The sequence below is a fragment of the Oryzias latipes genome, chromosome 13 (genome assembly GCF_053564925.1).
Source record: "Oryzias latipes strain Hd-rR chromosome 13, Olatipes_Hd-rR_3.1".
NCBI lineage: Eukaryota > Metazoa > Chordata > Actinopteri > Beloniformes > Adrianichthyidae > Oryzias > Oryzias latipes.
In genome coordinates this window covers 23,034,759-23,055,208 of record NC_136249.1, presented here as the reverse complement: position 1 = coordinate 23,055,208, position 20,450 = coordinate 23,034,759, and the positions used below count along the sequence as shown (strand labels likewise).

Genomic DNA, 20,450 nt, shown 5'->3' with positions numbered 1-20,450 from the left:
ATTTATTATACTGCAGCTGTGTATGCGTTAGCGACATCCAAACCTGTAACAAGAGCAGTTCCATCGTAGTTCCATCTTCCTGCTAAGACTGCACCTTTGTGAGCGTCAACACTCTTCTCAATGCGCCCCATCTTGGAAACCAGGTGGAACTTTCCTTAAAAACAACCAAAAAAAAGAGTTGACTTTATTGTGACACTATTCTTCAGTCCACGTTTGCCCTGATGCAGACGAGTACGATCTAATGACTCTGTCCAAAACTGATTAATGCAGTGTTGCACCAATACATCTTTAAATGGGAGAACAAAATGAATTAAGTCAACATATTAAACAGATGAGCAACATACATTTGTCAAAACAATGTTTTAAAAGCACACATTTGAAAAAGAAAAAAGGAAAAACTGCAGATCCAAAATAGTTACTTGCAATTAATAGATGAATAAAGAAAATCTTTACTTTAAAAATACTTCAAATGAATTAAATTGAAAATTCCAGATATGTAACCAGGGCTGCAGGACTGTAGCATGAAAACGTTTCTTATAGATATTTGAGAAAATGCTAAAGATCAATAACAGACTGATCCTTTTGCTAAATGTGTCAGGGCTCACAGTAGTTCAAAAAATGATTGTCATGCATTTCCCTTCTCATATTTCATGTAGTATTTATGGCAACAGCTATTTGTCTAGCTTGTGTAAACTATACTAAAGAAAGCAAGAGAAAGAAAGTTGCAAAAGGGAATCGCAACGAGTCTCTGGCATGCCAAAGTAAATTGCTGCATCCGTTTTGCAATTCAACACTGCCATTAGAGTTGTGACCACATATTGCCTACCACAGCAGTCCAATCATGCTCTTATGTGTTCATATCTACCGTAACATGCATGACACACCTTGGCACTGTCTGGATTGTTGCCTTTAGTGACAAACCAAGTCATCCAAAGGCAAATGAAACAGTATGGTATCCTCAAACTAAGGAATACAGAAATTAACCATTGTGTATTTACCCAAAAAGTATGAAAATTACTATCATTTGCTCAAAGTAGGCAACATCAAAACATCTATGTTGCATCATGAATGACACTACACTAATTTTTGCACTAGTTGCGCTGGAAACAATTTATTAAGTAATGAGTGCAACTGCGGATTCTCACATCTTTATAAAAGTTGAAATGTTGAAATAAATGACTTCTATGGGGTTCCTGAGGAAAACTGTTGGTAAGAAGACAACTGACTGCTACTAATTATATAGTTGGTAACATTTTTAGGGACATAATCTAACAAAGCCCTACGACAACCTGTCCAGGATGTCCCCTGTCTTGGCCCACGAGTGGCCAGGATAGGCTCCAGCAGCCACATGACCCAGAAAGGGACAAAGCAGATTTAGAAGATGAATGAGTGAGTGAATGAATGAATGAATGAATGAATGAATGAATGAATGAATGAATGAATGAATGAATGAATGAATGAATGATCTAACAAAAAGAGCATCTAGGAGAGGCAGGGCTCACGAACCAGTAGAACTGGGATTAAAAACAATCTGAATTTCAGAATATCCTTGCAATAAAGTTATTAAGTATTTGAATATCTCATCATCCAGCAAACACAAAATCATTTCTGTAAAAAAGATAAAAATAAGATAATGATTGCTAGATGCCCGGGATCTTTGGGTTCATTGGTCGAATTACAGAACAGGTATGATTCATGAAGGAACAAATGTAAAAACCGATATATAGGAACATATGCTGTCAAAAAATGAAAAGGGAAAACTGTTCACAGCAGTTTGGGTTTCAAAAGCAACATTTTTTCGTGTAGACAAATTATTATTTACACCTGACGAATTCAAATTCAACATCCATAATGATGGAAGCAGCAGAGATTTCTGCAAAAAAAAAAAGTTCACGTCTCTAAAAAAATTATATTTCAGGCAGAGCAACTTTTTCTTCTACCCACAAAACTTCTTTAGCATAAAAAGTCTTGCATCTTTCAGGAACATAATTCTAATCAACATGCAGTTTCGTCATAAAAGCATGGGCACTGAAAAAAAACATTTTTTGGTTTTGGCCAATCATCATTGAAACGCATCTGGCACATTGCGAAACGGCAAATGGAATTTTTATGCAGTGAAGTCCAAGTTTAATATCAGATAAAAATGCATTTTATTTTCATGGATTGAAGTTTAAAAAAAAGAGTCACAGCATGGCTGGTTACTTAAAACTTTTTACTATCCTGCAGTATTTTGTAAAATAAATAAATATATTTAAAAACGGCTGATTGAGTCTTTCACAACTTGATATGGACATACTGTTCATTTGCTTTTTAAGATGCAGAGTGGGTTTTATAAAATACTTGCCATCAGTGCTGGTGAGGACAAAGATTTCAGCTTGGGTTTGTCTCTTCCCACCAACAGTTTTGGGGAACCAGTGCATGTCCAGGGGGTAGATGTCCTCTGACAGCTTGACGACCACATTGGTTTCATTGTTCACCAGGTTCCACTTGAGGATCTGATGATCATCACTGCATGAGTACAGCTCATCGGCTGTGGTCCAACCTAAACAACTTACAAGATCCTTATGTGAGCTGGTGTTAAGAAAAATAATAAAAAAAAGGACAAATATTACAAATTCAGCTGATTGCATGTTTTCTACATAGATACCTAGAATCTGGAGAACCTGCCCCCAACCCCTTTATTTATTTTATTTTTTGTTTGTTTTGTTTTGTCTTCATTTTTTTCAGTAGAAAATGCAAATGACAAGGTTTATCATTGCTGCAGTGGTTCTTATCAGCAGAAATTTATTTTAGTTTGCAGAAATGTAGGACAGAAAATAATTTAAAAACAATCTTAAATTGAAGAACAGCAATAATACTATTAAAACGGGAACGTGAAATGTCACAGTTTTCAAAATATTTTGCCATTCAGCTCAAATCAAAGGCAATAAGTTATAAAACAAGAGGGATCACGATGCAATTAAAGGATATGTTTTGGTTCCTTCTGCAGCGTAGTTTTTAGTCTCATTGTTCTTGTCTCTCTGTTGAATCCTAAACAAACAAAACACACGTATGTCAGTTTTGAATCAACTCTTAAGTCAAGCTTAACATTAGAGGAAAATCCAACAAAGAGAGAAAATGCACCAACACCAAACAAGCGTCTAGTTGCTATGTTACCAGGCAGCCACTGTAGCTAACTAACTAAAATCATTACCTTTTAAAATCGCACGGGGGGCATTCTGATGACCGCACTTCTTTTATGTGCCTCTTATCAATGTGTGAAAGTCATTTGATATAGTTCGAATATTCGATACAAATGAACCAGGTCAAGCAGCGTTGATGAAGAAGCGTTTTGTTTTCATGACGTATGGAAGCTAACTTTTTAGCCATGAAATCTCGGATGAGTGAACGGTTGACAGCCAAGTCATCGCGAGAGTTGTAACAATTTGCAACCTCAGCGTGTACTTATAGAGGGTTTACTTTTTGAGTGACTAATACAAATTCATTCAGAAAATGATCTTTAAAGTAGGCTTGCGTTATTACTGAATAATGTGTTGATGATCTCGGTCACTTCCAAAAAATAATATAAACGTTTCCATGGGGCGGGACTTTATTTTACAGTAACCGAATGATTCGACAGTACTGAAAACACAACTCTTTTCTTAAAAGATATCCTTACTCAAAAAATGAAAATCGTAAGTGATGTCTTTTTATGAAATTGTCATTTATCGCTTTGTTACTGTTGCGCCTTTCTTATCACTGGTGGAGCGAGGCGGAGTTGGCTTCGTCCCCTTTTTTGAATTTTGTGTTTTTTTCACACTACCATTTGAAAGGTCCATGATGCTTTGCGAGAGTTTATAACGAATTTGGTTCGACGGCGCAGTTTAGGCGCCATTTACAAGACAAGTTTTTCGAGAAAGGAAGCGGCTCCGGGTGATACGGCACACGATTTTGTGGACTATTTTAGTGTATTTTTTGCTAGACCTTGGATTAACCTATTCTTCTTGAAAGGTTTGGACTGGATCGAAACAGAAAATCAGCGAAGGACTTTTTTTTCATTTGTGGAAGGTACATGAAGAAAAAATAGAAAAAAAATATTTACTGGGTTCCGTCTATTTGCTGAAATTCATAGCGGTCGTTGAAATTGAGACAAACCTTTAAGTAAGCCACAAATCCAACTATGTTTTAAAATAAAGTAAAAGGAAAAAATATAGCATTGGCAGGACATTGATAGTGTTACTACTACTTATTGACTTTTTTTTAGCGTTTTTTAATAATTGCAACAATAATGGATTCTTAACTTAAGCCCCTATAGCATTACTGTTTATATGTTTATTACAACCTATACCAGTTAAAGGTGGTAATATGTCGGTCTGCTCTGTGATGCTAAGTTTGACATAATGATTAGTTAGCACCCCCCCTCCCCCCTGCTAACCTAACTATTAGCCGAGGGAAAAAAAATCGTAGTAACTTTTAATGCGACATAGTCATCCGGTAACAAAACGATTACGAAAACATTCTTAAATCATGCTGCATGTACTGTAGGTTTGGTTAGTTATTCGAATACATTAACAAATCGCGTTAGATGGCCAACTTCAAATTATCATTCCGCCCTGAACATTAGAATTCAGGGACTGAAAGCTAGTTTGCAAGTTCGACTGTTATCTGTTGAGCTGCGCTTTCAGTAGTGGTCATCATAGAAAACTAGCAATTCAAGGCTCGACACGAATTTCTCTCCCTCTTTTTCTTTCTTTCTTTTTTTTTTTTTCAAATGGGTGACGTAAACTTTATTTTCCTTTTCGTTGTTACCCACCGTTAAACGTTAACGGTTAAGGCCAAAAAGCATTTTTCCAAAGTTTTGTAGTTGGCTAGTTTGTAACATTTTTTTACGGGGATTTGTTTTAAAAGCTAACCTTTTTTTGATCCTAGTAGTGTTAAGATGAATAAAAATCGCTGTAACACACTTTTCCATGTTTTTGTTTTTAGCAACTATTTAAACTTTTGGAAGGAAAAAACAAATAATAAACACAATGGTATATTATTAGGAAGGGCGGCAGTAAGATTTGACTGGTAATGGCAAACTCCTGACACATTAGTTGTGTGTGACTGACCGTAAAGTGGAGTTGAGAGATTGACAGACACAAAAACCACTCATGTGTCCCCCCCCCCCCCCCCCATTTATTTTTTTATTTTTTTACCAATGACCCCTTTAGATTTCAAATCATGCCATCCAAAACCGCAAAGAGCTCAACCGCCTCTACCAAGCCAAGAGGAAAAGGGTCGCAGGATGTGTCTGAGGGTGATCTGGATGTACCCCCTCAAGAAACTAACTCCAATGGCCAAGAGGAGGCACCACCGACAACTGGCAAGTAACAAAGGCTGTTTTGGTGTCTGTGAATCTAAATAAGTTGTTCAGTCAATGGCTCTGCGTGTATTGCAGTATTGCTAGAGGCCAACTGGCACAGCTGTAAAGCTCCTTCCCCTCCTCTATCTTAAATTGAAAAGAGTAGCTGGGATGGCTGAGACGTTTTCTAAAGTGCAACATAGAAATGAAATCACTCCAGGATGATTTTCATATCGTCGAATGCATTTCTTCGCCCGATCTTGACGGCAAACGAGGTAATTTGCTTCGAAATGGTGTGTTTTTGTTGTGACGTAAAAACGGGATTTGTATTCATCATGCCTGCAACTTTTTTTTTTTTTTTTTGAACAGCGCGTGTGCTGCTCTCAAGATGCAATTGTTGAAGTTCATTGGTACATGAATCTGTTTAATAATTTTTTTTCCGCTAAATGTCTAGCTGCTATACTTTATTTTTGAAACACCGTCAATTCTTTTGTATATATGAGAACACAAAAGATTTTGAACCGATTCTTGAAGATCGTTGTAGATCTTCATGCAGAAAAGTTTTTCCTGTCTGTATTTCATTTAGCTGGGTGTAGTAACGACGTCGCTGATATAAACGCACTTCATTTATCCTGGAGGTGTCCGTGGCGCATCAAACCGGAGAGAGACTGCGTTTGTGAGCACTGATGTGTGCTCGTTCATGTCCGATCCGAGGCTTGACTCTTGCTTTCTGAACAAAGGGGGAAAAAAACGACGCCTGTCAACTTTCCCCGGAGTCGCTTGTCTGTCTGTGCGACTTGCCGACTGTGTTTTTGTTTGTTTGTTTTTGTTCTCCCCCCACCCCTCCCCCATGGGCCACTGTCCCGTCCCTATTACCCCCCCCCCCCCCCCCACTCCCCACCTGAAGCGATTCGCACAGAAAAACTGAAAAGTGCCCTTTTCTGTGCCACAGATTCGGCAGAAGGGGAGGCTGCCGAGGCGGTCGATAATCGAAGTTTGGAGGAGATTCTCGGTAGCATCCCTCCACCCCCGCCCCCAGCAATGACCAATGAGCCGGGCGCTCCCCGCCTGATGATAACACATTTAGTGAACCGCAACTTTAAGTCGTACGCAGGCGAGCAGATTCTGGGGCCTTTTCACAAGGTACGACCAAAACTTGATTCTAATCTACCATGTGTCCTGAATATATTTAACTATGTACTTAGATTACATTTAGTGCAGTGACGTGCGGTGAGGTTAATGGCTGGTGAGGCACTGACGTCATCAGTCAGATTTACAAACATATGAACCATACTGATTAATTTATTCTCCATTTGATTGACAACAGTTAAGGTGTTTTGTTTAAAATATCATTTCAACATGTTTTTTTTCATATACAAAACGCAGCATAGAAAAAAGCACAAACATTATTATCGTCTTACCTTTACTTGTAACTAAAGTCCATACGCCGCTCTTTCGGAAGAAAATGACTTGCCGCTTGCTATCACTTATTCTATTATTTTTTTAGCGTCATAATCTCAAGGCTCACCGGCGCCCCCTAACGTGAGGCACGGGAACTTCTGGCCTCACCCAGCGGCTTTTTCGCCGGCGTTTAGCGCTCAGCACAAGAAACACGTCCCTCACATACAGTTATTTATAAAAACAAACACTGTACATCATATACATCTGCTAAATTATGCAAACTCAGCTCATACAGTACAAGTGATTGAACCGACATACAGAGAGACAGCAGTACCGTCTGACTGCATAGGTATTGCGCAATCCAAGGTGAGGCTCAGCGGGCTGGTGCCTCATCGCACGTCACTTCTTAGTATCTGAACGGCAAATGCGGAAATTCAGCGATTTTGAAAAGAAAAAACACCCAAAATTGGTACATTTAAATGGAAAATGACTGCAAAGCACAAATTACTGATTAAATATAATAGTTGAATTTATTTTTTCTCTTTTCTTCCCATGACAGGTGAGGCACAGCCTCACCTGCCTCTCCTGACTGCACGTCACTGATTTAGTGTAACTGTTACTATCCAAGTCTTATTCATTTGATACTATTTTTTTTCTTGTCTGAAATCTTAGGTCACCTTTCTAATAAATGTGTCTTATTGAAATCTATAAAAAAATAAGATTATTAGTAAAAATGTTTAGAGAGAAAAATCCTTAAAAAAAGAGGAAGAAGTCACACTCCTCCATTTTGATTTAGTGTTTCTCTCAGTTTCTGAAAATCTACTGGTGTAATCACATTTAATGAAACTTTTTAAATGTTTTTTTCTTTAAAAAAAATCTTTTTCAGTCGCCTCATGTCCATGCAAGTTTCATATTGCTAAATTTAAGTGTTTAAATCTATATTAGACTTGTGTGTGGTGTCATCGCTGTTACTGACAGCTGTTGTTGAATCTTAATCTCTTGTATGTTTCATATGGATGATGCATTCATTTTTATTTATTTATTTTTGTCTCCTAATTTCTTCCCAGCGCTTTTCCTGCATCATTGGTCCAAATGGAAGCGGCAAGTCTAATGTGATAGACTCCATGCTCTTTGTGTTTGGATACAGAGCTCAAAAGATAAGATCAAAAAAGCTTTCAGTGTTGATTCACAGCTCTGATAAACACAAAGATGTGCAAAGCTGTACTGTGGAGGTGCATTTTCAAAAGATCATTGATAAGGTATACAGATATTTATAAACACTTTTTTTTTTTACACACAAATACAAACTTCACTAAAATGATCAGTTTGTTGTTCAAACAAACAAAAAAAAAATCACCAGAAATATTTTAGTTGGGCAAAAATGAATTTTTAAAATGTATTTGTTCTTTGTCGTTTCTAATGCAGTAATATTGCTGCTCAATTCTTCTTCTAGTGACCAAGTGTAAACTTAAATCAGTTGTGAAAGTTACTGGAACTCCCACACGTGCCACATTTGAGTCATTTTGCCCTAAAATTGATCTGATGGCAATGAAGGGAAAGAGATAAACAAATGCATTTATTGCCTCTGCTTTTTTTCATGGTGGCAAAAAAAAAAAAAAAGCAGTAGTGTTTGCTTTAGGTAGGATGTAATAACAGGCTGCTGTAACCACCAACTGTGAGCTACATTTTCCCCCCAATTAGAAAATTTTTTATAAATTAAATTAGCCATAGGGACTGTGAATTTGATCACACTGCTGAAGCTAAAATGTTGTGTATTTTTTAATAAACATTGATTTGTCTTAAAATTGGCACAAACTGAGAAATCTGTCAGTTTTGTATTTACAATCATTCCTTAAAACTACAGGGTTTTTTCTTTCAGCGATGTGCACACGGCCTTAAATAAATAGCCTTTTTTCTTCTTTCAACTAAACATTTTTACCCAATCCGTTTATCTTTTGTAGTTACAAGTTTAGGAAGCTTACGATGCAATACACTCCAATACACATTTAGTGTTTTATCTTATCCTTTGCCTTTATAGATGTAGTGCATTCTCATAAACAATATTTTATGTGTGTGTTTTTCTATGTAGGCCTTGTTAATAAGTGAATCTGTCAGTGTTGGAACAGTTTGACGTGTTGGGCTGTTTCAGCCTCTCCTGAACTGTTCTGTTCTAAGCTGCTGTGTCTTCTGCCCCTCCCCCCCCCCCGAGCCAGGAAGGAGATGACTACGAAGTCATCCCCAACAGCAAATTCTACGTTTCCAGGACTGCCAACAAAGACGGTTCCTCAGCCTACCATATCAATGGCAAGAAAGCCACATTTAAAGAAGTGGGGGCATTACTACGAAGTCACGGTATTGACCTCGACCACAACAGGTTTCTGATTTTACAGGTAATTATTTAGTGTTTTTCTTGTATTCTTTCCTTTTTTCCTCTTATCCTGCAAGTCCAAAAAACTTTATTTTTTTTTGAATAATCATGCCATTCTGTCATTTATCTTTTTTTATTATTATTTTTTTATTTTTTTTAGTGCAATTCTCAGGTTCTTTTTTGCTTAAATGTTTCTCATGTACCTGTAGGCCATGTCTGGAAATGTCATGGAATATGCTGTGGTGTCATAGAAAAGAACTGGGGAGGGGTTGCCCTCTGCAAGACCTTAGAATGCTGTAGCAGCGCATCATGGTTTGAAACAGTCAGAAAAAAGTGCGAACCATTATTTGCTGCTTTAGAATTTTAAGGAAAAAATGCAAAAAATTGAAATTCTCCCACATAAACCTGAATGTCAGTTGCTAAACTATTTGCTAGCTTAACAGAGTTTTTTTATATTTTTAATATTTTTTTTATTTTAATTTTTTTATTTTTGTGGATCCACTAATGGCGATGAGGTGGACCCTTCCTTTTTCAATATACCTGCTACGCTGTAGCAGCACGTAAATATTGGCGTGTGAAAAAAGCCCCCAACCCCAATATTAGCAGTGCTGCTTCAGTGTGACGGGATCAAACATCCTCTGTTGCCAGGACTTTAACTATCTGTCTTGGTTCACGTTTTGTTCTATTACTGTAATTCATGGTATACTATGGTCCTACATTATTCTTGGTTAAAAAGATTTACGGTAACCAAGTTTAAATCGTCTCACCTGTCATAATTTTCTTCTTAATATTTTAATTTTCTTTTTCATTTAATTGTATTTTTTACCTACCATAAAATAAAAAATAAAATATTGAAAAACTTTTCCAAGAAAAAAATGTAATCTCACTTTATAATCAATTATTTCACATCTTTTTTTTTTTTTTTTAATAAAAAGTGTTGTGTTTTTTCTTTTTTCCTCTAAATCTGCCCGTCTATATTCCTTCTCCTTACACAACCCTGTTTTTGGCATGGCTCCATGACTATGGGAAGAGTCTTGAGCTTGGCTTCAAGGTCACTTTTCCAGACCTTTAGCAAAAGGGGAAGCGGTGTCATTTGTGCTCCAATCAGGACAGAAGGATGTGGGGTTAGATCTCCCTTCTTCCTTGAGCTTATTTGTTTCATCAACATACAGTAATGTCTGATCTACTTTTTACCCTGCATATAAATCAACCCTGGGTTAAGCAAGTGTGTTATATGACAAAAATCAGGTCAGTGATGAGTGTTTGAATTGAACTAGATGTTTTCTCTTGTTGTTTTTGAATTGTTTGCCAGATTACTTAAAGTAGTTTCGTAAAATCTGTGTGAAATCAGAATTGTTCATTTACCATCAAACTTTGACTTTATTAGATTAATTTAAGTAAAAGAAAATACGTTCCACTGTAGTTAAAGGAACTGAAACATGTTTACTGCTACAAAAAATTGTTTCAGAAATATAGCAAAACGGCTTTTTTTTCACAAGAACAATGGCTTTTGAATATGTGTGTGTGTGTGTGATGAGTGCAGGTTTTTGAATACATTTTGGACAGGTAAGCATCATAAGTATATATTTAATTCTTCCAATATTATTTTTCCATCACTCTAAATTTATTTATTTATTTTTCTTCCCTTTCCTGAGTGGAAAAAATGAATTTTGTAGTTTGTTCTGGGGTTTTTTTCTGTGTGGTGTTGCTTTGGGATATCAATGCAACACCAGTTACAATTCAGAATATTTGCCTCATAATTGAGGCAAAGGATAAATATATTTAAAACAAGAAACGACCGAAAGTTAGAATAACTTAGTATTTCTTTTCTCTGTGAGTCAGTTCTGTAGTTCCGCCCTTGCCAATAAGCTTGTCTGGACTGTACACAGGGTGAGGTGGAGCAGATTGCAATGATGAAGCCCAAAGGTCAGACGGAGCACGATGAAGGCATGCTGGAGTATCTAGAGGACATCATCGGTTCTTGTCGTCTCAAGAAGCCCATCCAGGTTCTGGCTCGCCGCATTGAGCTCCTCAATGAACAGAGAGGAGAAAAGGTAACTCAACATCTTTCACAATTGAGAAAACCAATGTTTGTTTTTGTTGTGTCTGAACATGAAGTTATTTAAATCCTTTTTTATGAAAGAATTTGTGTCTCGGGACTGTTTTCATATTTTATTTTGTGCATTTGGGATATTTTTAGGATGACGGTTAAAAGCTGTACAGTGATGGGCTTTTCTAGATTGCGAGCAATTGGCATTTGTCTTGCTAATAAATCTTATATATACAGTTTGTCAATGTTTATAGTCATTTGAATAAATGTTCATGGAATTTTATCAATAAATTCAACCATCTTTTCCTGTTCCCGACCATCTAAAGACACAGTGATGTAGAAATGTTGCTTTTTTTTTTCACTCTCCCAGCTAAACAGAGTAAAGTTAGTGGAAAAGGAGAAAAATGCTTTGGAGGGAGAGAAGAACAAAGCTGTGGAGTTCCTGAAACTGGAGAATGACATCTTCAAACACAAGAGTCAGCTCTACCAGTATTATGTGTAGGTGGACCAGCAGAAGTGTCTCCTGTTATCTGTTTGACCTCTGGAGTTTTGATTTATTTATTTACCTGCTTACTTTCCTTCAAGCCACGACCTGCAGCAGCGTGTGGTGGATAAAGAGCAGGAGAAGCAGAAGATCCTGGAGGAAACTAAAGAGCTCACAGAAAAAAATGCAAAGATATCGCAAGAAATGGAGAAAATGAACGAAGAGCTAAAAAATGTAGAGAAGTAAGTTTTTCTTCCTGTTTATTCTATCATGTTCTTTTTTTTTAGATGCTGTAGTTTAATTATTTATTGACTGAAAGACATTTCTTTAACTGGCAGAGCATGTTTAAAAATAAAACAATCATGTACTCAAATTTGCTTTTTCTAAAAGATAAAGAGAAAATATTTAAATTATTTTTTGTGACACTTTCAGGATTTCATAGTAACTCATTCATAACTCAAGTAATCTCTGTAAACAAAGTGCAGTTCCCCCATGAAAAACGTCTCTCCTCTTCCAGAAAACAAAATAAAATCAACAAGTACATCGAGGCGCAGAAAGAGCAGTTCACCCAGCTGGACCTGCAGGACGTTGAAGTGCGTGAGAAGATCAAACACTCCAAGAACAAGAAGAAGACACTGCAGAAGCAGCTGGAAAAAGAACAGAAGAAGGTGTGTTGGCCTTTATGTTGTATTCCAAAAATACTCTCCAGTTCAATTGCTTCTTTTAACCCAGTGTTGGTCTTTGCTATCCTGCAGTAGATAAATCATGTCATGCTGATGATGTCACATGGGCATAGACATGTGATCTAGAAGGAAAGATTTCTCTCAAGTTTTCCCTCACCTTTATTTCCAGTTTTGCTTTTATAAATACAAAAAACCTCTGGTCCTATACAGTGGTGTTATATCCACATTATTTTGATATTAAAATGGAGGAAAGTGTGTTGGAATTCTATTTTTTTTTTCTTTCTTTCATATTTATAGATCCAAATTTGAACTCTGTTTGACTTTTATTTATCTAAATTTCACAGGATTGCTCCCTCTTCTATATTTTTTTGGTTGGTTGTTTGTTAATTTTCAAAAACATTTAAAGAAAAATCTGCCTGGATCCATCTGAAGGATAAGATTAGTTATAACTTTATTAATCCCAACAACATGAGGAATGTTCTGTTTACAACCACAAACATAGTTGTAAAAGAAAGATAATTTGGCATTTAGAAAAAATGTTTGCTTCTTACGGTAGACGTTTGTAATGTTTCACTGGCTCCAAATATCAATAAAAAAATCTTTCTTATAACAGGAGTGCCATTCTGTTTAATGGTTATAAGTAAATAAAAAATGAAAAAAGGATTTGAATTATGAAATGATTTTTAAGACCCTGTGTCTGAATGGCTAATGGCAGCAGCTCAAGTATTGGCCATCTTAAATATACATGTATTTTCATGTTCCCTTGTTTATGTTGACGACTAGTCTGAAATTGTTCTAAGGATGCCCATATGAGGAAAAACCAAACCTTTTTGTAAGACTGAAACTGATGTCAGGACGGCCTAGTTGTTCTGTTCCAGCCACTAGGGGGCTGTAAAGGAACGCTGCTCAATTACCGGACATGTTTCACTGCATGCATGAAGTGTTTTACTGCTCCTTCATAGATAGAACAAGGACTGATATACTTTCTTTTTTTCTTTTTAAGTTTTGATAAAAAGGCTCTGTTAGTTTAGATTCTGTCAAATGTGCAGATGCTCTGCTGGTGTGTTTAAAGTGTTTAAAGTGTTCTTTCCACACTGGAGTCTGTTCTGAAAAACTATGGAGGACAAAAGGAGAGCAGGGTGCAGGTCTGTGTGGATCTGTGATAGTCAACTATGGCTGTTCTCTGTAAACCTTCCATGTTCACATTTCACCCAAATTTAACCTCACAAATTCAGAGATTATACTATTTGTTTTTCTTTATAAGACAGAACAGTATTAGCCAAAGCTTTACATCTGAAGACTTTAGAGAGCTGGTTTACTTTGGGGTTCTAATCCATTTTTTATTTATTTTTCAGTTTTCAGTTACAGCCAAAATTGTATCTTACATTTTAAGATACTTTATCTTCTGAGTTTTTTTTGTACCACTAGACATTTGTAATTATTTGACCCAACTCCCCTGAAATACGACATTTTCTCTGCAGACTGAAAGAAAGTTCTTCACACATCTAGCATCAATGTTGTGAATGGTTTTGTGTTTTTCAGTTTTAAACTTAAACACATTTTCTGTCTTATATTGTGTAGTTGGAAGAAGTACAAAGTATACCAAGCAGCAGTGAGAAGGCCATCTCTGAGGCAACAGCCCGCAAGGAAGACCTGGAGAAACAGAAAGTAAAAGAAGAAGACAAACTCAAGGAAGTGATGGAAAGCTTGAAGGAGGAAACGAGTGGATTACAGCAGGACAAAGAGGTCTGCACATGCAAGCATCTTCAAGTTATTGTTTTGCATTTCTTTATATAATAGTTCTTTTTTTTTGAACATTTCTTCTCCTTTTTTGCACATCTCAGAAAAAAGAGAAAGAGCTGATGGAACTAAGTAAGGCTGTGAATGAGACCCGTTCTCGCATGGACCTCGCTCAGTCGGAGCTCGATATCTACCTCAGCCGTCACAAGACCGCTCTGGCACAGCTCAACACGGCCAAGCAGACGCTTCAGACCACCTCGGACACGCTCAAGGAGCGCCGCGCTGCCATCAAAGACCTGGAAGTTCAAATTCCAGAGAAGGTGCAGGAGCTCAAAAAGGTCAGAGGAAACATTTGTTTAGTCTCTTTTTATTTTACCTTTGGGGCCTGTTTACCAGCTTACTGCCCCTGATGCTGCGGGTGTGTGAACCTCGGCTACATTTGTACTCCGTAGGATCAAGAAGAGTTGGAGAAGCTGACGAAGATGGATAACGAAACCAGAGAAGTTGTCAAAGAGTTACGGGAGAAGGTGGATGAAGCCAAGACTTCCCTTTCCTCCAACCGTAGTCGAGGAAAAGTCCTGGATGCCCTGATGCAGCTGAAGAAGACCGGCAGAATTCCTGGCATCTATGGGAGATTGGTAAAAGCACCGTTTTAATAATAGTACAGGCAGGAAATCTCTGAAACAGTTGCTTAAGTTCTATACTTGTACCTGTAGGGAGACCTTGGAGCCATAGATGAGAAGTATGATGTGGCAATTTCCTCTTGTTGTGGTGCTCTGGACAATATTGTGGTGGACACCATTGACACGGCTCAGAAATGTGTCACCTTCCTCAAAGAGCAGAACATTGGAGTCGCCACTTTCATCGGTCTGGACAAGGTAAAATGTTGACTTTCTTAAAGTCATAATAAAAAATGAGTTTTTGAATCACTAAACCAAGAATTCTGGAGCTTTTCAAATCCCTCACGGTGTCCTCGCCGCTGTTCCTCACCGCTCAGTACAGATGAAGACGTGGGAGAAAAACATGGCCCCCATCCGCACCCCTGAAGACAGCCCCCGGCTGTTCGACATGGTCCGAGTGAACGACGACAGCGTGCGGCCGGCGTTCTACTTTGCTTTAAGGGACACCCTAGTGGCTCAAGACATGGAGCAGGCCACACGCATGGCTTTCCAAAAAGAGAAGCGGTGGAGAGTGGTCACCCTGAAAGGACAGATCATCGAGATGGCTGGTTAGTGGCTAAACCTTTTTCTGCTTATTCGTCTTTGGTTTTTAGGCATCCTCTCTTGTCAAATGGACCTTTGCTTTTGAATGACAGGAACAATGACAGGAGGAGGAAGGATAATGAAAGGCAGAATGGGCTCCTCTATTAGCACCGACTTCTCCCAAGCAGAGGTACATTTAAAATACTCCATGGGCCTCCTTTAGCATTTATTTGTACATTTTTTTTCAGAAAAGATGACTCAGATTTCAACCTTACCAGAGATATGTGAATCAATTTAAATACAAGTCTGCTGCATCCTTTCTACTATCTAGTTTACTTTTATTTCCATTCCATGACTTCAGCTTGACCGGATGGAGAGCAAACTAAATGAAAAAGTCTCCAAACTGCACGGCTGCCAAGAGAAAAAGCTGCAGGTGGAGGAGAGCGTCCAGCGTCTGCAACCACAGCTCAGAGAGATGAAGAACACCTTTGAAAAATACACCAACAGCATCACTGTACGCCGCTTTTTGTTTAAATAATCTATGCTATCTCAGTCCTTTAGATAAACTGCATCTCTGCTTCCTATATGTATTCACAGAAATCAGACATAACTGATGAAAACATCTTTTTGGTAGAAATATTATTAAGGGGGAAGTTTAAATGATTTGGCTTTGTTTTTGTTTTCAGAGTCTCGCCGACCAGGAGACCCACTTGGTGCTTCAGATTAAAGAGCTCGAAGCCAACGTGCTGGCAGCTGCTCCAGACAAGAACAAACAAAAACAGATGGAAAAGAGCCTGGAAAACTTCAAGAAAGGTAGAAACTTCTCCATGTTTGAACTGCTTATCATATCGTTGTTTATCTGTTGTTAAAAGGAATTGTGGATTCAAATACCTTGAATAATTGCCCGTATCAGATGTTTAATCTTACAGAGGGATGTAGTATCTGCTTGAAAGGTTGCTATTGAATGTCAGATTACTGATGCTCCTAATATTGATGCATTCCTTCACTGCATGTTGATGTCGTTTCTCAGACTACGAGTCAGCATCCAGTAAAGCAGGGAAGGTGGAAAATGAGGTAAAAAGGCTCCACAACCTGATTGTGGACATTAACAGCCACAAGCTAAAAGCTCAGCAGGACAAACTGGACAAGATCAACAAGGAGCTGGATGAATGCTCCTCCATCATAACGAAAGCCAAAGTGGCTATAAAGACCGCTGATCGGTGAGTTCTGGAAGTTGTGGTTTTGATCCGCCTTAAAGCCCAGAGAACGTCGATTCTGAATCCAGAGCTGATGTGTTAAATGAAAAAGAAACAGGCTTGTTTACCTGCTGTAAACAAAAGGTTAACGCATCAACTTGTCACTTAAAGTGAGCTAGAAAGTAGAAAGAATGCACATTATTGTTAAAGAGTCTCTTTGTGTTTCAATTTCTAGTGTGGTACTTTTCTTTTGTCTAACTCGATAAAATGAGTGAAAGTGAAGTGTGGAATACGCTGGTTGTGTGTTAATGCACGCTGAAGCTGAAGCCTACTCTTCACTTTGAAGTTCTTCCTAAAGCGTGCTGAGCCTGAACACATCCCCTGGTTTCCGCTTCCTGAAGTGTTTCTCGTTGTGTTTTCTTCATAGCAACCTGAAAAAGTGTGAGGAGAGTGTGGCTCATTTGCAGAGCGAGCTGGAGGAGAATGAGAAGTTGATGACGGACCTCACTGAGCAACTGAAGAAAGTGGAAGATGAGGCTGGGGAGATCATGAAAGCGTGCCAGGAGGCTGAGGTCAGTGCAGATCATTCCCTTTATCCAGGATTTTTTTATGCTTCTGTCTTCTTGAAGACATTCCCATGTTTTTTATTGAGATATTTGGGATTTCTTGTTAGTTGGGACTAAATCTTTACCTGATGTGGGGGGCAATACAAATGTTTATTCAGTGTTTCTCTTTATTCACACATTATCTAACTGTATCTTTACATAGGCTGCACTACCTGAGGTACAGGAGCAGTATCAGAAGGTGTCAAAGGAAATAAAGATCCTGCAGCAGCAGGAGCACGCACTGCAGGAGGAGTCCCTCAATGTGAGGCTCTCTATCGAGCAGATTGACGCCACCATAACCAAACACAACGGCAAGATCAAGCACTGGCAGGACGAGGTGAGTGACGGGACGCACTTAGAAAGGTACTCATTTGGAATCTAAAGATATAAGCAGCAAGTCCCAAATATTTAGCTTTTTTTGTCTTATGGAAGCACACAGCAATCCGTGTTTATGCACTTTCACTTTTCAGGATAATGACCTTAGTTAGTTTTGATTGTTTTGGCCTGTGAGGCTGTGAGAAAGTCAGACTTTTTTAGAGATTTGGTTTTGCTCCAGAAAAGCTGCCAGCATCACATCTATGGGCTTTCACTGACTTTGAACTGCTTCAAATGAAGCAGCACGCTGGGGTCGGCCATTTCTGCATCCACAGCCTCCAGGAGAGGTTGCTTCAGTGAAACGGCTTTCATTAGTTCTGATTCCAAAGCTGAAAGCTTCATTCTGACGAGTCATTGTCCAAGCGGCCAGCTTTCAGTGATCACAGTGAGCCTCAGTCAGACCTTAAGAGTTCACCCACAGTCACAAACACCTGCTGCTTTGTCTTTACGTGGACCGTTTCCTTCTTGACATGTTCCTAAAACGGGAAATTTGATTTTCCAACAGGCTTCCAAGTTGTCCCTACATGTCATTGAAGGCCAGCCAAATGAGAAACTCCCCGTCCTCGCTGCTGCTGAGCTTAAAGCCATCTCAGATCCCAACGCCATCGTGAACAAGATGAGCACGTTGGAGATCCAGTGCAGTCATCTGAAGCCCAACCTGGGAGCCATCTCAGAGTACAAGAAGAAGGTAAACACAAATGACAGGAAATGTGACAAATACAGGAACGCAGTCATGATTTGTTCTTTTGAAGGTCAAAGGTCACTTCAGCTCAGGCCTATACAGATATTAAATGGTGATGGTTATCAACTGACTGAGGAGGACCCAACTATGTTTCCCTTCAGAAACAGTACCAAGTCCAAAATAAAGATCCGTGTTGTGACGTCTCCTTATTTGTACCATTACTCTAAATGTTTTAAGACTGTAACTCCCTCACTACTGACTTTATACATTTATCTCTTTAAACTTTCAAAGTTATTCAAATGAAGTCCATCATGGTAGAAAAAAACACAGATCTGCTCACGATTAAATATTTGTGGATTTGATAAGATGCACACACTATTCCACAGAGACACGGCACATAGATTGATTGACAGGATCTACAGCCAATCAGGACACAGAAAACAGTGCAGTTTAAAAAAAAAACATGCACAATTGCACTGAAGTCTGCAAGACTGTAAAAGGTGAACCACTATATATTAACTTTAAAGAGAAAAACAAATGATACAGCTGCGAGACATGAATCTTTTTAAGCTTCCTATCATCCATTATAGTAATCATAACTTTCTTCTCCAACAAAATATTGTCGCAAATTAATATTGGGAGATAAAACAATTGGAAACATGGTAGAGGCCATGATTTGTGGAATAGTTGGTTCAAATTGAACAAAGTAGGAAACCGCGTGTCCTTTTTGTTTTGAGTTTGGAAGCGTTAAACGGCGCGCTGTCCCTTCATTTGTTTAGACGCAGGTGTTCAGTGGATTTCTGAAACCAGAATTTCCGGTTCCCCCCGTCTGTAAGCTAAAGTGAAATGCTGGAGGGATGTAAGGATGAGCAGCGTTGGTGTGGTGTTTGCAGGAGGAGCTGTACCTGCAGCGTGTGGCCCAGCTGGACGAGATCACAGCGGAGAGGGACACCTTCAAATGCAGCTACGAGGACCTGCGGAAACGGCGACTCAACGAGTTCATGACCGGCTTCAACATGATCACCAACAAGTTAAAGGAGAACTACCAAATGCTGACACTTGGTGGCGATGCAGAGCTGGAGCTCGTGGACAGCTTAGATCCCTTCTCTGAAGGCATCATGTTCAGGTATGGACTGAAGTTCTCCACTGATCGCCTCTGTAGATGCTTGTTCTGCACATGAGGAAACCTTTGGTGTTCCTGCTTTTCCCCTCCAGTGTTCGTCCTCCAAAGAAAAGCTGGAAAAAGATCTTCAACCTTTCAGGAGGAGAAAAGACCCTCAGCTCTTTGGCTCTCGTGTTCGCTCTTCATCACTATAAGCCGACGCCTCTCTACTTTATGGACGAGATCGATGCTGCTCTGGACTTCAAGAACGTCTCCATCGTGGCTTGTTACATTTATGTAAGTATGGACCTAAAACAAGTCATTTCAAATCTTTTGTATGTTTTAGAGTTAGGATTTTATTAGGTCATGTGACCTGAAGTCCTTTTTCTGTCCTCTAGGAACAAACCAAGAACGCTCAGTTCATCATTATCTCCTTGAGGAACAACATGTTTGAGATTGCCGATCGCCTCATTGGCATCTACAAAACCCACAACACCACCAAGAGCGTGGGCATCAACCCCAAAACCATCGCTTTTAGAGAGCACGACGCCGTCAGTGCTTGAAGCTCAAAGCCAATGAAAATGTTTTATACTGTTCTTTTATTGAAATGCTGCTATTCTTCCTCTGTACTAATAAAGCTTTTGATGACGTGTTTATACCTTTGAGACAATAGCATCTGCTGACTTCATATTGTCGACTGAATAGAAGGATCTGCATGACAATATTTAAGTAAACAAACCAATGATCTGCACCTTTCAAGAGAAACGGATTATCTGATGTTCTAAATGTTTTGTCAGAATTGTGAAATTCATATTTATTTAAAATACAGATACAATTAAAGCTTTTCCTTTACTATAACTAGCCATTTAGTTTGTAATGAATAAAGATTAAAAAAGACTTTTAGAATGGTGTAAAAAAATTTAAATTTTGACTAATCAGAATGCAAGACACGCAAATGTTTCCTGGACAGTCTCGATCAGTCGATCACAGAATGATCAAACTCCACAGGACAAGCAGAGTTAGGAGGCTGATCTACGAGAGGTGCATCCATAACCCTTGTGCTATCCTAGGCACTTTAACATTGGGAGTTGGGTCATCTAGACCCACTAGACAGTGCTCTGAACCTTTTTTCAATGATTTGTGATCTTCACTGGTTTCCATGGATTACATGAAATCTTTCCACCTTTGTCATGGTAGAGAGAACACGTCAATGTAAGGGTGAGGTCATCTAAGACAGCA

At 38.6% G+C, this 20,450-nt stretch overlaps 2 protein-coding genes and 1 non-coding gene across 5 annotated transcripts in view; 2 read left to right on the top strand and 1 right to left on the bottom strand.

The window, feature by feature from the left end:
• ift80 (intraflagellar transport 80 homolog (Chlamydomonas)) overlaps positions 1-3,389 on the bottom strand; it is a 43,446-nt gene extending 40,057 nt beyond the window's left edge. Inside the window, exons 1-4 of the mRNA XM_078929421.1 lie at positions 3,194-3,389; positions 2,973-3,030; positions 2,345-2,568; positions 44-154 (exon numbers count right to left, since the gene is read on the bottom strand). Coding sequence (XP_078785547.1) covers positions 44-154; positions 2,345-2,568; positions 2,973-3,007 — 370 coding nt within the window. The 5' untranslated portion in view covers positions 3,008-3,030; positions 3,194-3,389. The remainder of the gene's footprint in view (positions 1-43; positions 155-2,344; positions 2,569-2,972; positions 3,031-3,193) is intronic.
• An 84-nt stretch (positions 3,390-3,473) lies between these two features.
• Positions 3,474-19,883, top strand: smc4 (structural maintenance of chromosomes 4). Of its 3 annotated transcripts, XM_023961331.2 has the most exons (26): positions 3,474-3,674; positions 3,813-3,912; positions 3,991-4,047; positions 5,193-5,344; positions 6,276-6,466; positions 7,792-7,983; positions 8,938-9,114; positions 10,982-11,146; positions 11,513-11,640; positions 11,728-11,868; positions 12,144-12,294; positions 13,891-14,055; positions 14,154-14,387; positions 14,502-14,687; positions 14,766-14,927; positions 15,052-15,277; positions 15,365-15,441; positions 15,613-15,765; positions 15,938-16,064; positions 16,282-16,471; positions 16,875-17,019; positions 17,216-17,389; positions 17,933-18,115; positions 19,003-19,235; positions 19,325-19,508; positions 19,610-19,883. In XM_023961331.2, the coding sequence occupies exons 4-26, from the start codon at positions 5,203-5,205 to the stop codon at positions 19,772-19,774; spliced, it is 3,891 nt and encodes a 1,296-aa protein (XP_023817099.1). In that variant the 5' UTR covers positions 3,474-3,674; positions 3,813-3,912; positions 3,991-4,047; positions 5,193-5,202; the 3' UTR covers positions 19,775-19,883. The 3 variants fall into 3 exon arrangements, with proteins under 3 accessions (XP_023817099.1, XP_078785546.1, XP_023817100.1); XM_078929420.1 differs by lacking the exon at positions 3,474-3,674 and having other exon boundaries at positions 3,907-4,047; XM_023961332.2 differs by lacking the exons at positions 3,474-3,674; positions 3,813-3,912; positions 3,991-4,047; positions 5,193-5,344 and adding an exon at positions 5,361-5,598.
• mir16 (microRNA mir-16) lies at positions 9,622-9,724 on the top strand. The gene has a single exon (NR_107155.1). It is a non-coding gene; the product is annotated as a microRNA mir-16 (primary transcript).
• Positions 19,884-20,450: the final 567 nt, after the last annotated feature.

Excerpts from the sequence above, each read along its gene's own strand:
- smc4 (XM_023961331.2), top strand. The coding sequence starts at position 5,203 with ATGCCATCCAAAACCGCAAAGAGCTCAACCGCCTCTACCAAGCCAAGA. Across the intron at positions 19,236-19,324 it reads TCTGAAGGCATCATGTTCAG|TGTTCGTCCTCCAAAGAAAA; the intron begins GTATGGACTGAA and ends TTTCCCCTCCAG. Across the intron at positions 19,509-19,609 it reads TCGTGGCTTGTTACATTTAT|GAACAAACCAAGAACGCTCA; the intron begins GTAAGTATGGAC and ends TCTGTCCTCTAG.